The sequence below is a fragment of the Dromiciops gliroides genome, chromosome 3, assembly GCF_019393635.1.
Source record: "Dromiciops gliroides isolate mDroGli1 chromosome 3, mDroGli1.pri, whole genome shotgun sequence".
NCBI lineage: Eukaryota > Metazoa > Chordata > Mammalia > Microbiotheria > Microbiotheriidae > Dromiciops > Dromiciops gliroides.
The window spans coordinates 641,884,758-641,899,338 of record NC_057863.1 but is presented as its reverse complement, the minus strand read 5'-3'; the positions used below and the strand labels follow the sequence as shown (position 1 = coordinate 641,899,338).

General features: G+C 56.6%; 2 protein-coding genes across 2 annotated transcripts; both read right to left on the bottom strand.

Annotated features, from left to right (window-relative positions):
* Positions 1–44: 44 nt before the first annotated feature.
* Positions 45–7,160, bottom strand: LOC122748536 (inactive serine/threonine-protein kinase TEX14-like). Its single transcript, XM_043994185.1, has 20 exons — positions 7,134–7,160; positions 6,406–6,573; positions 6,084–6,198; positions 5,727–5,889; positions 4,942–5,105; positions 4,786–4,846; positions 4,565–4,689; positions 4,301–4,399; positions 3,896–4,022; positions 2,926–3,119; positions 2,675–2,832; positions 2,323–2,516; positions 2,166–2,244; positions 2,005–2,090; positions 1,748–1,906; positions 1,484–1,649; positions 1,280–1,356; positions 466–515; positions 341–378; positions 45–182 (listed from the first exon to the last, which is right to left on the bottom strand). The coding sequence occupies exons 2-20, from the start codon at positions 6,536–6,538 to the stop codon at positions 160–162; spliced, it is 2,211 nt and encodes a 736-aa protein (XP_043850120.1). The 5' UTR covers positions 6,539–6,573; positions 7,134–7,160; the 3' UTR covers positions 45–159.
* A 3,299-nt stretch (positions 7,161–10,459) lies between these two features.
* On the bottom strand, positions 10,460–14,476 carry PRODH2 (proline dehydrogenase 2). Its single transcript, XM_043995547.1, has 10 exons — positions 14,189–14,476; positions 13,868–14,061; positions 13,577–13,712; positions 13,388–13,474; positions 13,222–13,302; positions 12,917–13,084; positions 12,652–12,818; positions 12,438–12,548; positions 10,947–11,032; positions 10,460–10,712 (listed from the first exon to the last, which is right to left on the bottom strand). Exons 1-10 carry the CDS (start codon positions 14,372–14,374, stop codon positions 10,543–10,545), a joined length of 1,386 nt encoding a protein of 461 aa, XP_043851482.1. The 5' UTR covers positions 14,375–14,476; the 3' UTR covers positions 10,460–10,542.
* Positions 14,477–14,581: the final 105 nt, after the last annotated feature.

Sequence of the window (14,581 nt, the reverse complement as noted above, 5' to 3'; positions counted from 1 at the left end):
TAACATTAACAGAAATAAAAGTCAAAAATGATCTGTGAACTTTTGTCATGTGGTATATCCATGCTGTCTATTGAGAAGCTGACAAGGAGGCTGGCTGAGGAAGCTTTATTGGCTTTGGGTCAGGAAGCCTGCACTGCCTGGGCTTGGCATGGTCCGCTCTCAGCTCCTTGGCTTGGGGGTCCCTGAGGGATAGTCAGAGAGGCCGGGACTGAGCCAGATTCCCTTGTTCTAGGTATTAAAGACCAGGGTCTGGGGGATGATGAGTCAGTAAGGGGTTGGTTGGGGGAAGAGCTCAGTCTTGTCCTTGTCCCTCCCTCCCCTCAGCCCACCCCCGTCTCACCCTGTAGTTCAGTGATAATCTCCTCTAGCAGGTCTAGCCTGGCAGGGAAACAACACAAGAGGTTGGTGTCATGGTGGGGACCCCACAGAAAGCTGACAATGCTTGGGGGAGCAATAGCTACTCACTTCTGCAGGCTGGTGAAGGGGCCGTCTTTGGCCAGCTCAGGGACCGACACCTGGCAAGGAAGGGACAGTAGGGAGAGAGGGTGGATGGAAGCGTGGACAAAGGCCATTATTAAGTCCAGAACCTGGTACACAGTAAGTGCTTCATACATGCTGACTCATCTTTAGGAAAGTGATAAGGCCTGCTGTGCCAGAGGAAGGCTGTTGAGCCTTGTCAGCCCCCTTGGAGCTTCTGTTGCCCCAACACTCAGGAGGCCTCACAAGAGAACAGACTTTCTCTTCTGTCTCCGCAAACCCAGCTGAGGGTATCCGGGCCCCTGAGACCACAAAGGTCATCTCTTCGGGCCAAGACCATAGAGGGAGTTGGGGCACGGCCAGCACACCCTCTCTAGTCCATACCTGATGACTGCTGGCCGGACCTCCCAGGCTCCTCAAAATCCCATCATTTATTCTCGTTCTACCTTTCAAAGCCCAGCTCCCCAAAGCCTTCTCCCACCCGTCCTCCCTGTGGGGATTTATGTCTATCTTATGCACTCAATCCATCCCCCGATTAGATCGTGTCAGTCCCAGGGCCCCTCGGCACCCCAAGCTGTCTACTGGATGACAACACGAAGGAGAAGGATGAAGGGCAGCCTCAGGGCCTTCAGCCGATGGGCAGGGCAGAGTGAGCAGAATGGCTACCCAGTGGAGACCCCGAGGCACCCAGCAGATGGGCAGCGCTCCTTTCTATCCAGTGTCTCTGAGCTCTTCAGACCACGCAAGAGGCAGAGCCCCATTTCTGCCAAAGCCACCTGACACCCAGGCCCCAGATCCCTACCTGGCTCCGACCCTCCTGTCTGTCCAAGCGGCGGGCCTGGGCCGCAAGGTCTATGCATTCCTGAAGACTGGGGCCACCTGGGGACCAGGGAGGTGGGGAGGAATCCTCAGGGCACTGGGAGGTGGGGAAGGAATCCTCAGCCCACCGGGATGCTGTCTTCAGCCACAAAGGAAGGGGAGGAGGAAAAGGTCAGTCCTCACTCACTCTGGGGGCAGGTGGGTAGGGATGCCGATGTCTCTGAACCAGCTCCCATTAGATCTTGCGGGGCCGGGATCCTGGCTGAGAACCTTCTCTCCAGTCTCTCCAAGGAGCCCTGGGCCTGCCCCAGAAGGGAGGCTGACTCTCTCAGACTGGGCAGCAGGGCTGGCCGCTGGTGAGGGGAGGAAGGGGCCGGGTCAATGACAGGGTGGTCAGCAGGCAGCCAGGAGATGGGAGGGAAGGCAAGGAGAGGCCAAGACCCCTTCCTACCTCTGGACCGGGCAGCGTCCCCTTTTCAGCCGCCGCTGACTCTTCAGGCTGGGAGCTCAGGCTCAGGCTGCTCCCCAGGGTCAGGCTGCTTCCCGAGTCCAAGGCTGGGGGGCTCCAGGTGTTCCCCCAGGCCTCACTGCTCTCAGGGGACTTCAAGGTCTAGAGAAGCATTGGAGGAACACGGGGCCGCCTCTCTCGATGCCCCTGGCCAAGTCCCCACTGCCCCCAATTCTCCCTCCCCCCAACACGCCCATTACCTCAGATGGGTTGGGGTTTGGGACCATCTTGGGGGACGGAAGCCTAGGTGTGCTAGTGACCTTGGGATGCACCTCAGATAGCTGCTCTGTGTGTGGAGGGCAAGGTAAATGATGACGGGCTGGGGGGTGGTGGCCCTCCCTGCCCACTTGCCCCTCCTTACCAGCTGGAGGTGGTGGGGTCTTTGGCTCTGAGGAGGGGCTGCCCATACTCCCCAAAGAGGCTTCCTTGAGTGCAGACTCCTGGGGATGGAATGGCCCTGTCATTGTCTGCTGGGTCCCGCCCCCATGCCAAGCTTCATCCCCTATCCCGGCCTATACCTGAGCCAACGCCACCCTCAGCTTGTATCGGGCATCCTGCAGGCTGCCCTTTCGGTCTCGAGGCCGCAGCCCCAGGCCTGCCTTGACCAGGGGCTGGTAGGTGGGCGGAACGTGGGGATCGAGGGACGGCCCCTCCCCGGACTCCAGTTTCGCCTTGACCTGCAGGCCTTCTTGCCCAGCCCAAGGAAGACTCCCTACGGCACGGTGAGGTCAGGTTATGAGACAGACAGCTTTGGGTGGGGGGAACAGGAATGGAAAGAAAGCTGTCATCGGGGGCACGGCCTGTTATGGGAAGGCGATCAAGGGTCTTTAGGGTTAGGTGGATAAACCGGAGGGGGGGGGCGTCACTAACCAGTAAAGACCTCCTGGATCAAGATGCAGAAGCTGTACAAGTCAGAAGTCAAGGTGGGGGGGTCCCCCCGAATCAGCTCCAGGGGCAGCCAAGGGTACAGCTCGGAGGGTGGGGGAAGCCCTGGGCTCGGGCCTCCCCAGGGAAAGGCTCGCTCTGGCCTGCAGAGCCAGAGGTAGGGAGAGTAAGACACACATCAAGGCAGAGGCTGGAGCCGGGGAGCAGGGAAGAGCTAGGCCTTTAGGGTCACTCACTGGGGCCGGGGCAGGGACCGTCCATGCTCCAGGTTGCTGACTTTGGCCAACCCGGGTCGAACCAGTTGGACTGCATGAGAGCTGAGGCCCCCATGGGCCCGGGCCTGGCCTTGGAGGAACAGCAGGGCCTCCAGTACCTGTAAGAGCAGCTGCCCTGGCAGGAAGCCAGGGGGGATTCTGGGGCAGGCCACGTCCTAGTGGGAAAGAAGGAAGTGTACACGGTGGGTTACCTGACCAGGCCGGGCCTGGCCTCTTCCTGCTGTCTCCACGTCCCCATCCTCTCCCAGAATATCTCTGCACTGGCCACCAAAGGAATGACAGTGGACGGCATCTCTGAAGCTCAGCCACCCAGAGCTTTGCCCGCGTCCCCATTACACAGGTGAGGAGATAAAACACAGGCAGGTCGAGTGGTTTGCTCAGGATCCCATGGCCGGAAATGGCAAAGTGCCCCAGGTGCCCCTCTGAGCATCCCTGCCAGAGAACCAACCACAGGTAAGGATGCCGCCTGACTCCTCCGTCCTCCAGCCAGGCCCAGGCTCCATCCTGACCTGAACTCCTCGTCCACCCCAAGGGCTTCCCTCTTCCACTCTCTCTTTTTTTTTTTTTGGTGGGGCAATTGGGGTTAAGTGACTTGCCCAAGGTGTCACACAGGTAGTAAGTGTTAAGTGTCTGAGGCTGGATTTGAACTCAGGTCCTCCTGACTCCAGGGCCGGTGTTCTATCCACTGTGCCACCTAGCTGGCCCTCCCTCCACTCTCTGTCCCTTCCTGGCCTTCCTCCCTCTGTGTAATTCCAGGGTCCCAGTAGGAATCTGCCCCATGCCAACTGACCCTGGGTCCTTCAGAGGGAGGAGGAGAAGCATAAGGGAGCCTTGGCCTCCCGCTAGCATCCAAGAGCAGATGCATCAGATGAATGGGAGGGGGAGTGTAACCACAGGGGGCTGCCCCCCTTCAGAGTCGGGTGTGACTCACCCCTTGGGGATGCAATACTCGGTGTAGGGAGCCCTCCTGGATGGGCTCAAACAGGAGAGACAGGCCAGCCAGGTCAGGGGAGGGACTCAGGGCCATGAGCAGCAGCAAGTTTGGGTGATGGAGGAGGCTGTGGGAGGCAGGATTACAGGGAAGGTCCCCAGGGGCCCCAGCCCTGCCTACACCCCTCCTTCCCCTGGGCCTCCAGCTGAAGGGGGTCAGGCCTCCCCGGAGCAGGAGGACTGGTCATTAGACTGAAAGCCCCTTGAGGACAGGGACTGTCTTCTGCCTTTTTCTATCCGGGGCACTCAGCACCGTGACTGACACAGAGTAAATGCCCAACAAATGCCTATTGATTGACTGAGGGTGAGGGAAGGGCCCCGGGCCATCTCCCAACCCAGGCGGTACCTGCAATGCTTCAGGTCAGACAGCAGCAGGTCTGGGAGGGCTGGGGCAGGGGGTGGCTTCAGCTTCCGGACGGTCACTGGGTGTCCCCTCCACAGGAGGCTTTGGGACATAAGACAGAAATCAGGGGATAAGGGGAGGCCTAGGGGGAGGAGACTGGGAGAAAAGGGGTCCTGGGGGAGTGGGCGTGGGGAGGGAGGAGCAGGGTCCCGGGGGCTTAGCAGTGTCTGCCTCTGGGGTGACAAGCACATCTGAAGACTTTCTCACTTGACCATGATGGTGTGGGTGCCGCACTCGTAGGTCCGGTCGGGCTCCCCCTGAGCCGGCAGCAGCTCCTCAGGATCAACCAAGGGAACCCCCGATGTGAGGCCCAGAGGCCTCAAACTGCTCAGCTTCGGGGGGGGGGGAAGAAACCCTGCTCAGCAAGTGCCGGCTGGAGGCATCCTGGCTTCTCCCCTTCCTCTCCCACACTCGCCTTCCCTGCTTACCTGGCCAAATCCCAGCCCCGGCACCTGGGGGGACCTCTGGATCCGGTGGGTCCACAATGACCTGGGATTTGAGTGAGCAGGGGGATGAGGTCAGCACCCGGAATAATGGAAGGGTGGGAGGGGGGCAGTGAAGGAATAAGCAACGGCAGCTATTACCCTTCGGCCTGAGGCAGGAGCTGGGAGGACAGGGCCAGGTGGAGGTTTCCCAGAGATCCAGCCCGGAGCCCCCACAGCTCCCCCAAGGATGAAGCCAGTGCAGTCTCACCCCCCTGGGCCAGCAGGGACATTCTGGCTCGGCATTCTCGAAGGAGCTCCAAGACCTAGAGGGTGAAGTGTGGGACAGGTGGAGCCAAAGAGACGCGTTGACATGATGCAAGGCTTTACAGGAGAGGTAAAGTCTGGGGCCAACTGGAGACTTCATGGGGGCCTCCTGGTGCGGAAACCCCCTCTCCCTGCTCAGCAATTCTGACTGAGTCAGCTCTCGGTGATTTCTCCTGGTGTCTTCCCCGCCCCCCCAACTGTGAAAGGCCACCTGGCTTGTCCTGTACAAGGCCATCCTTTGGGTCAAGGTCCAAGGCCCACTCCTCATCCTTCTAGCTCTGTGATCCTGGACAACTCACGTCACCTCTAAACACCCCAGACAATTCCCTGCAACTGTGACTGCTGAAAGGTGCCGACTTTGTCCCTAGATCAGTGAAGTCCCAACTGGATTCTATCACACAGCCAGCAGAGGTCCAAGATGGGGCTGAAACCCAAGTCTTCCTGCCTGGGAGGCCAGCTTGCTAACCACTATACGCAATCATTTTGTCTCTAAATGTGAGTATCGGTATTAAGTCAGGTGTCTCCAAAGGTCTATTCCCCTCCTTCCCACCCCCATTCCCAGTTTTCTTTTGTTGGACCTTGCCCCAGTGTCCACACACAAGCACACGCTTCTTGCTCACTTCCCAGCTCTCAGATCCAGCCTGCTGGGCCCAATCCTCTGCCGTCCAGCCCTGCTGATCGTGCAGCCTCAGGTCTCCCCCAGCCTCCAGGAGCCAGAGGATGATCTGGCAATGGCCGGAGAAAGCTCCTGCGTGGACTGGGGTACTTCCATCTAAGCAGCGACTATGGGAGAGAGATGGAGAGAGGGAAACTGAGTCACAAGGGGAGAAACCAATGGGAGATGGAAGAACTGGGAGAGAGAGGAGGAGGGGGAAACAAAGGGAGGCAGATGGGACTGTTGATGGGGAGCAGGCTGAAGCTCAGGTCGGGTTGCTCAGCTTTGGGGCTAAGGTGCCAAGGGCTCTGGGCTGACTCACTGGTTAGGGTCTGCTCCAAAGCGGAGAAGGAGTCGAACAGCACCTGCTCGGCCCAGCAGCGCCGACAGGAAGAGACCGGTCTGCCCTGATGAGTTTTCCCCATCCACCTGTACCCCTGGGGGGTGGGGAAGGAAGGGGCAGGGAGCCTTAGGGTGGGCATGGCATGACCCACTCTACACCTTCTCAACAAGGAGCATCTATCTATCCTGTGCCCACACCTCTCCCCCCCTGCTCTCTCCCCTAAACTCCATGGCCAGTCTAGATGCCCTTCCCCAACCCCCCCCTTCCTGGAGGGTCTGTGAAGGGAACCCCAAGGGATCACCTTTTTTCAGGACCCGAGCCAGCCGCCAGCAGGGCCCCCCCGCAATGACCAGCCGGTGGAGCTGGGCCAGGGGGCTGTCTCGCTCACTGAGGGAGCCCAGCTTCACAGGGCAGTGAGGGGGCAGTGTGGGCATGGGGATGCTGCCCAGGGGGTCAGCCTAAGGCCAGGCTAGGGGGAAGGAGAAGAGCCTGAGAGGGGGAAGGCAGAAGTCTCATGGGGAGGGTGGCAGAGGCAAAGCTGAGGGTTAGTGGGAATGGGTGAAAGGAGATGGGGGTGGGGGAGGGTCCAGGGAGAATAAGTGGGGGGGGGTCTTTGGAAATCAGCAGGGATGTTAGGGTGGAGGAGCAGGTCTGGAGGGGTGAATTCAGGGAAACTGGGGGGGGGAATATGGGCAAATTAGAGAAGATGAGAGACTGTGGGAGGGAATGGGGGATCTCAGAGGAGTAGGGGGTAGGGTTTGGAGGATCAAGGAGAGGGCTGAGGCACTGGGGGGATTTGGGAGGGAGATCTGAGAGAGTTCGGGGCGGGGGGATCGGAGAGGAGTGATCTGGGGTATCTGAGGAGGAGGCTTGGGGGAAATGAGAGGAGGGGGCTGGGAGATTGAAGTAGAGGGATCCGAAGAACTGGAGGAGGCGGGGGGGGGGCGGAGAATAGAGGAAGAGGAACAGATGTGGGGTGGGTACGGGGGAAGTAGCCTCGAAGGGCGACCGTTTGGGCAGCGCCCCGACCTGGGTTTGGGCACTGGGCTCGTTGGCAAGGGCGGCGGGCGGGAGAAAAGGAGACGCATGCGCGCGAGGCCGGCGCGGCCCGTCTCCCCCCCTCCCCTACACACGCTCACTGCGCCTGCGCATTCGGAGCGTCTCGTGGGCCGGGAAGCGGGAAAAAGTCAGGGGTGCGAGAGCTCCCAGAGCAGTTGAGAACCGTTAGTGACGTCACAAGCGCCGGAGCCACGGTGAACTGAGGGAGACAGAAACCCGAAAAACCAAGGAGACCCCTTCCCCCCCAGCCTTTAGCTCCCTTCTGATTGGGGGACTCTTTCTAGAGACCTGAGGAACCCTCTTCACCCCCTTTGAGACCTCCCTCACCCCCTTAGGGACCTCCCTCACCCCTCAGAGATTAGCGGGACCCCCCCTTACCCCCATTGACTAAAAGGACTAACCCCACTCCCCTCAGAGACAGGAGGGCCCCCCCCCATCCCAGAGACCGAGGGGCCCCTCCCTCACCCCCCTTAGAGACAGAGAGTCCTCCCTTACCCTTCAGAGACTTAAGGGAGGACCCCCACCCCTCTAGAGACTGAAGGATCCCCCTCCTCCTGTGATACTGCGGGACCCGTCTCGCCCCTCCCTAGAGGCAAAGGGATTCCCCCCACTCTCCTTATATTACCTCCACTTCATGCCCCCTAGAGACTAAGGGACTTCCCTTAGATCACAGAATGAAGCCCTCCCACAGACCCCACTGATTGAGGGACTCCCCTAGACACTGAGGGACAACCTCTCCTGCCCCATCCCTCAGACTGAGGGACCCCCCATTTGAAAAAATGAAGGACCCTCCCTCACCCTAGAAACTGAAGGACTCCCATAAACCTCCCTCATCCCACTTCCCAGAATGAGACCCCCCCAAGATCCCACAGACTAAACAGCCCCCCCATCCCTTCTAGATAACCGAGGGATGTCCACAGACTAAGGGACCTCGCCCTCATCCCTCCTAGAGACGGAAGGTCCTCTTCACTTTACCCCATAGACGGAGGGACTCTCTTCACTCCCCCCACCCCCAGACTGGGGGATTCCACCCCAGAGACTGATGAGGAAACCTTTCTCTCTCACCTCAGCCTAGAGACCAAGAGATCACTCCCTCCCTCAAACCACAAAGTGAGGGACTACCCTCACCCCAGAGACTAAGGGACATTCCTCATACACCCACACGCACCCCGTATATTTGAGAGATCTCCCTTACCCCACGTTAAAACCAAGGGACCCTCCTTACCACCCCCACAGAATGAAAAACCCTCACTCCACCTTCACTTTACAAATTCCACAGACTTAGGGACTTCCCTTTACCCCAACACATAGGCTGAGGACCCTCCTCATCTTACCCCAAAGACTGAAAGACCTCCCCATAGACCAAGTGAACCCCCTTACTCAACCCTAGAAACTGAGGGCCCCCATACACAATGGGACTCTCCTCACCTCACTTTATATACTGTGGGACCCCCTCACCTCATCCTTGAGATAGGTACCCTCCTTCACATATCCCACAGACAAGAACTCCCCAAACTCCATACACTTAGAGCCTCTCCTTACTACACCCCACAGCCTTGGGAACAATCCTTCATCCCACAGTCAAGACCAAGAAACCCTCTTCAACTTCCCAGAAAACAGACTCTCCAAAGACTGAGGAACCCCTCCCACCTCACCCCAAGCCAGAAAGACCTTCCTCAGACCCCAAAAGCTAAGAGATATTCCTAACCCAGTCCAGAGACCAGGAAGTCACCCCTTATCTACTCTAGAAACCAAGGGATTCTCTTCATGCCACACCCCCCCATCCCCAGACCAAGGTACCTCCCCAGACCTAACAAGCTTAAGGACTCCTACCCCACCCCAAAGATGAAATGAATTTCTTATTTCCTAGAAGCCAAAGGATGCTCTCAGATCTAGAAGGTGGACTCCCGATCCCTTAGAGATTCCACAAACTGAGGAATGCCTTTCACCACCACCCCAAGACTCCATAGACCAAGGAACACTTTCTACCCTCCCAGAAACCCCATAAACTTAGGGACTCCCCTCAGAGACCTTGTAAACCAAAGGACACCCCCTCCAAAACTCCACAGACTAGAGCTCCCCTGCTCCCTTGAGTGATCCCCACTTAGCTTCTTCAGAGATCCCATAGCTCAAGGGATTCTATCTCCTCACCCTCTTCCCTCATCTCATATCCCCACAGGGGGCCCTCTTTGCTTTCCTGAGACCTTGTGGACTGGTGGGACACCTGTTAGCTTCTTCTTCAGCCCACACAGTTTGAGACACTCCCCTAAATCTACCCAAGAGGGACCTCCCCTCCAGTCAGAGAGCCCATAGACCAAGAGATACCACCTCAGCTTCCCCCACAGAGAGGGGTCCCCTGCCCCATCAGGGACTTCAGTAGAGGTACCCATCCCTCAGCTTCTGCCAAGAGATTGCTTTGGATTCCCTTTAACTTCTCCCTAGTCAAAGACCCAGCAAAGGGACCCCACTCATTGTCTCCCCATTACAGACCCCATAGAGTGATCCCTTAACCTTTTCCCAGTCAAACACAAAAGGGCCCTCCCCTCAGCATCTCTCCAGTCAGACACCTCAACTATAGCAGATCAAGACACCATTCAGTTAATTCCCTCCCCTATTCAATCCTGACATCCCCTGAAAGACAGAAACCCCCTAGAGAGGGGCTCAAAGATGGAAATGTTCCCCTCATTCCCTACCCCCAATTCAGAGAACCAATGGGCTCTTATTCACTATTCCCCAGTTAAAGACTCCTCAGAGGAACTCAGAGATGCAGACGTCCTTTCCTTCAGGTTCTCCTCAGCCAGAGACCCCAAAGTAGGCTTTTAGGCACCTTCTTAGAACACCACTCCCCAGACACCCCACAGAGGAGCTCAAAGGGTGAAAGACTGTCACCTCTGCCTGCCCGCCAGTCAGAGGCCTCAAAGAGGAACTTCAAGTCCAAGACAACCCTCCCTCAGCCTTGAACCCCTGCCCTCCCCTAATTGATCTCAGAAACCAAGGCACCACCTACTCCAATTTCAGAGACCCTGTGAAGTGACTTAGAGAGTGGGGCACTTCCTTAGTCCTCATCACAGTCTGATGTTCTCAGAATTTGAGGGATTCCTCCCTTCAGCCCTTACTCTGCTCACCTCATGTCTCAGACCGAAGCCCTTATGAATGATCTCATGCAGTCCCCTCATGTGGTGAATGAAGGAACGGAGGCCCAGAGACATGAAGTTGCTTGCCCAGTGGTCAAAGGGACTACCAACAGGAAACTGCATTTCCTGGCCCCAGTTCCAGACAGCAAATGAGAGGTGTGGTTTTCTCTTAGAGACCTTTAATGTCAGATGTTGAGGTGAGGAGAGGGGAGGCCAGAAATGAGACAGGAACATGGGGTGATGTCTTAAGGATGGCGAGAAAAACGCCGAAGAAGCTCCTGGCTCAGCAGCCCCTGCTCTCTCCTGGCCCCTTGCAGCACACTTCGGTTCTCCTGAGCCCGGCGAAGCAGGTAGGGAATCACCTCGTCCAGAGAACCATAGGGGATAGACTTGTAGATGGCGTAACCAGCCTGCCCTGGATGAGAGGAGAAGTCAGGGCAGGGGCAAGACTTTTTCCTGCGTTGTTCCTCCCACCCAGGCCCGGGCCCTTTCACCTTGGCTTTGCTAATATGGTCTAGGTTATGGGGGAATGGCTTCAAGTGGTGACCAGAGAAGGGAAGAGGGACAAGGCTGTCCTCTCCTCACCATGGGGATTTTGCCCATGATAGCAGCGATTGAGAACAGGATGGTTTCTGATGGGAACACATACCCAGGGCAAGGGAGACATGGTCACACATGCCCAGCAACTGTCCGAAGCAAACAGCACCATCCGGAGGAATGCCCAAATCTGACATCCTGTGGCATTGGAGATCCAGGTTAATACCTCCTGTGTGCAGAGCTGTGTGCTCAGCGTTAGGATGGGGCTTAGTCAGGCCTGAGTTCTGTGTTCCTGGCACTCCCAGGCTAGCAGAAGGATGAGGCTGCCCAGAGAGCTGTATTGTATGTTATTATAGGACTGCTTTGGAGAGGGAACCGGGAGCCCTGGGCCTGCCATGTAAAGCCCTCCATGGTATGGCTCCTGCCCACCTCCTGGTCTTTTCTCCTATTATTCCTACTCTCTGGTCCAGTCAGATCCACCTCCACACTCCTGCCCAGAGATGACATCACGTATCCTACTCTAGGTCTTTGCAGAGGTGCTCCATCCCTCCCTCGATTCCCATGTTTGGGCCAAGCTGTCCTTGTTCTCCCTCACTCTTGGTTCTCTCTTCCCTCTCAAAACTACATTGATTTGTATTTCCTTATCTGTCTACATGTTTCATCTCCCCTAAGCAGAGAATATGCCCCTTGAAGGCAGAGCCTTGGAATCTCTAGTGGCCAGCTAGCACACACAGAGCCTGACACTGAATTAGGTGCTAAGAATGTGGGTCGGATTGAATAACTTCGGTCATTTGTAACTTTTTTTTTTTTTCGGGTGAGGCAATTGGGGTTAAGTGACTTGCCTACGGTCACACAGCTAGCTAGTAATTGTTAAGTGTCTGAGGTCGGATTTGAACTCAGGTCCTCCTGACTCCAGGGCCGGTGCTCTATCCACTGCGCCACCTAGCTGCCCATTTGTAACTTTTAGTTACAAAAAATACAATGTAAAGTTAACAATACACAAAAGAGCCAAATTTATACAGCACTTTATCTCTTTTGATCTTTACAACAACCTTTTGAGGTAGATACAGCCGATATTATCCTGTTTTTATAGATGGGGAAACTGAGGCTCAGAGAGAAAGGTTCAATGACTTTATCATCTCATAGCTCCAGTAGTATCTAAGGCAGAATTCCAACCCAGGTTAGCCCTGACTCTATGTCAGTCTAGCATTCTTTTCACTATACCAAATCTCTTGGTGTAAGGTTAGGTGGGGAAGGTTCTTTAAAGAGCCCACAGGTAGGACAGTCATGCCCATTTCCGTCTCCTCAAACCCTCAGTCTCTCTCTTGGTATGATGGGAAGATCCTTGGCCCCAAGAGGAGATCAGGGTTCTTCCTAATCCTTAGGATTTGCTGCTGCCTCATAGGATGCTTGGACACATCCCTGAACCTCTCTGGACTAGTCAGTTTCCCTCCCCTTGAAATAAGGGGATTGAAATGGTGACCTCTGACATACCTCCCAGTTCTGCTGCTTTCTGAATCTCTTAAGTCCCTCATCTTTGCTCCTGTTATCTTTGGCCTTCCCTGCTCCTTAGGCTCCCCTTCCCCTCTGGCCCCCACCTTACCGCTTGACTGCCTGGCGCACAGACTCTTCATTGTGGGAAGCTACCATGAGCTGATATCGTGAGCCCTGGCGGCAAACATGTCCCAGCATCAGCTCCAGGCAACGGGTATAACTGGGAAAAGAGGTGAATGGGGAGAAAGGCATGGGAGTCCATGGCAAACCTAGTCCTGGCCTCTACCCTCAGTCCCTTCCGTGGGAGTCCCCCTCTTCCCTACCTTCGACTCGTGGCCTCATAGTTGGGCTGGGTAGGATCTGCTGTCCCACTATGCTGGGCGAGTGCCCGCTCCGTCTCCAGATACGCACCACGAACCAGCTTCACCCCAAAGCCCAGACCTTTTTGCTCTGCTGCCTCTGCTGCCTGACTCAGACGTTCATACGTGTCCTGAGGTGGTGGAGAAGGCAGTGATATAACAGGCCCAGGTCCTTTCCCCAGCCAATCTCAGGCGCTTCTTGGCGTCTTTTCCCCAGGCTTCCTGTTACCTTGAGATAGGCCTGGTAGGTGTTCCAGACCCAGGGAGCCCCAGCCCCATCAGCCTCCTCCCGGCAGTTCCATCGGACAGCCAGGGAAGACACAAACAGGGTCAGTGCTGGGTTGAGAGACGTGTACTCAGCATCCACCAGCAGCCGCACCCCCTGGCTCCGGGCATACTGTGGAGGAAGATAGAAGAGATGGGATCGCTGGACTCTAGCTATGGAAGAGAATAAGGGAGACGAGGGCTCTGTGCAAAATGAGGGAAGGAAAAGTTCAGACCTTCGGAAGAACTGGGGCTGAGGTTTGGCTTTACCTTAGCGATGCGATGGAAACGGCTCAAGGAGGCTCGGAGATGCTGGTTCTGCTCAGGGCTGAGGCTGGAAACGCAGAGATCCTGAGGGAGAACACAGCTCAGGTTCAGGGGCTTCAGAGAGACGTGCAGGAGTACTTTGGGGTAGCGGGTGGTTGGAGGTGCTCACCTTACCACTTTCCATGGTGTCAGCAAACTGTTCGGGACTTAGCTCCTTGGCAGTCCCAGGCTCCCTGAGCCGGAGTGTCAGCTCCTTCTGAAAGGAGCAAAACGGGAAGAGGGATAAAGGCGTGCACAGTTCAGGAATCCCGCTTTGGGTCCAGCCCTTCAAATCCTCCCCCCAGCTTCAGTCTCTTACGCAGAGTCGGGCGCTCGTCAGTGCTGTCACTTTGAGCTGCATGAGGGCTGGCCGGGGTGGCAGGGATCCCGGGGTCCCACAGGACAGGTCCACACAGTGCAACATAGCATTCAGGTTTCCCTCATACCAGGCTTCTCTGCAGGCCAGAGACAGAAGCTGAGTTGTGAGGCTCCAGCTGGTCCTTTTCTTTCAGCCTCCTCACCCCCAACGCTTCTCTCTCTTATTCCCACCAACTTCCTTTCACTGTCCAGCCCATCTTACATTTCACCCTCCCCTGATCCATGTTCTCACCCTCCCCGATCTGTCCCTGGCTCCTCCTCAGTGGGCACAGCCAGGAGTGGCCGTAGCCCAAGTCCCTGAAGCCTCTGGACAGAGCCTTGCACCTCAGCCGTTGTCTCCCCAGCCACAAACTGCCCATACACTGAAGCCCGAAGTAGTGCCCCAGATAGCCGAGAGCCCAGGAGCCTCTGGGACCAAGACAGAAGCTAGGTGGTAGGAAGAAGGAGAAACAGAATTACAATGGGGTAACACTGTTGAGTTACCTTAGGACTGGAATTGGGGCATACCTTAGGGAATTCCTCCCCTTGGCGGTCAGGACCAGAGGACACTTACCGTTAGGCCATAAGTGACCAGCGGGGGCCACGCACAGAGCCGAAGCACAAACAAAGCCCGCACTAGTTCCCCTGTCCTTTTCAGACGGAAGGCTTCTCCATCAAACTGCAAACTTGGCCTTGGGGCTGCTGAACCCTGCAAAGGGGGGGTAGCCCGAGAAAATAGTACTCGGCTAGTTCGAAGCATTCTGCTGGCCTCCTAGGCTCCGGTCTCAAAGGGAGCCTTAGGGCAATCAGTGGAACCCCAAATCCAGTTTCCCCACCTCTTGGATGGCATATGGCCAATGAACTGGAGGGAACACAGTTAGGGTCAGTGCCTCCTTGGTGGGCGGATAAGGGGATGGGTAACTCATTAACCAGACTTGGGGCAGAGTTCAGGTTTGGGATGGGGGGC

Coding starts and splice junctions, on each gene's coding strand:
- PRODH2 (XM_043995547.1), bottom strand. CDS start 14,374: ATGCTTCGAACTAGCCGAGTACTATTTTCTCGGGCTACCCCCCCTTTG. Junction 13,713..13,867: donor CCAGGGACAGATCGGGGAGG/GTGAGAACATGG, acceptor TCTGGCCTGCAG/AGAAGCCTGGTATGAGGGAA. Junction 13,303..13,387: donor ACACCATGGAAAGTGGTAAG/GTGAGCACCTCC, acceptor GTTCTCCCTCAG/GATCTCTGCGTTTCCAGCCT.
- LOC122748536 (XM_043994185.1), bottom strand. CDS start 6,538: ATGCCCACACTGCCCCCTCACTGCCCTGTGAAGCTGGGCTCCCTCAGT. Junction 5,106..5,726: donor CTGGATCTGAGAGCTGGGAA/GTGAGCAAGAAG, acceptor TTCACCCTCTAG/GTCTTGGAGCTCCTTCGAGA. Junction 4,400..4,564: donor ACCCACACCATCATGGTCAA/GTGAGAAAGTCT, acceptor TATGTCCCAAAG/CCTCCTGTGGAGGGGACACC.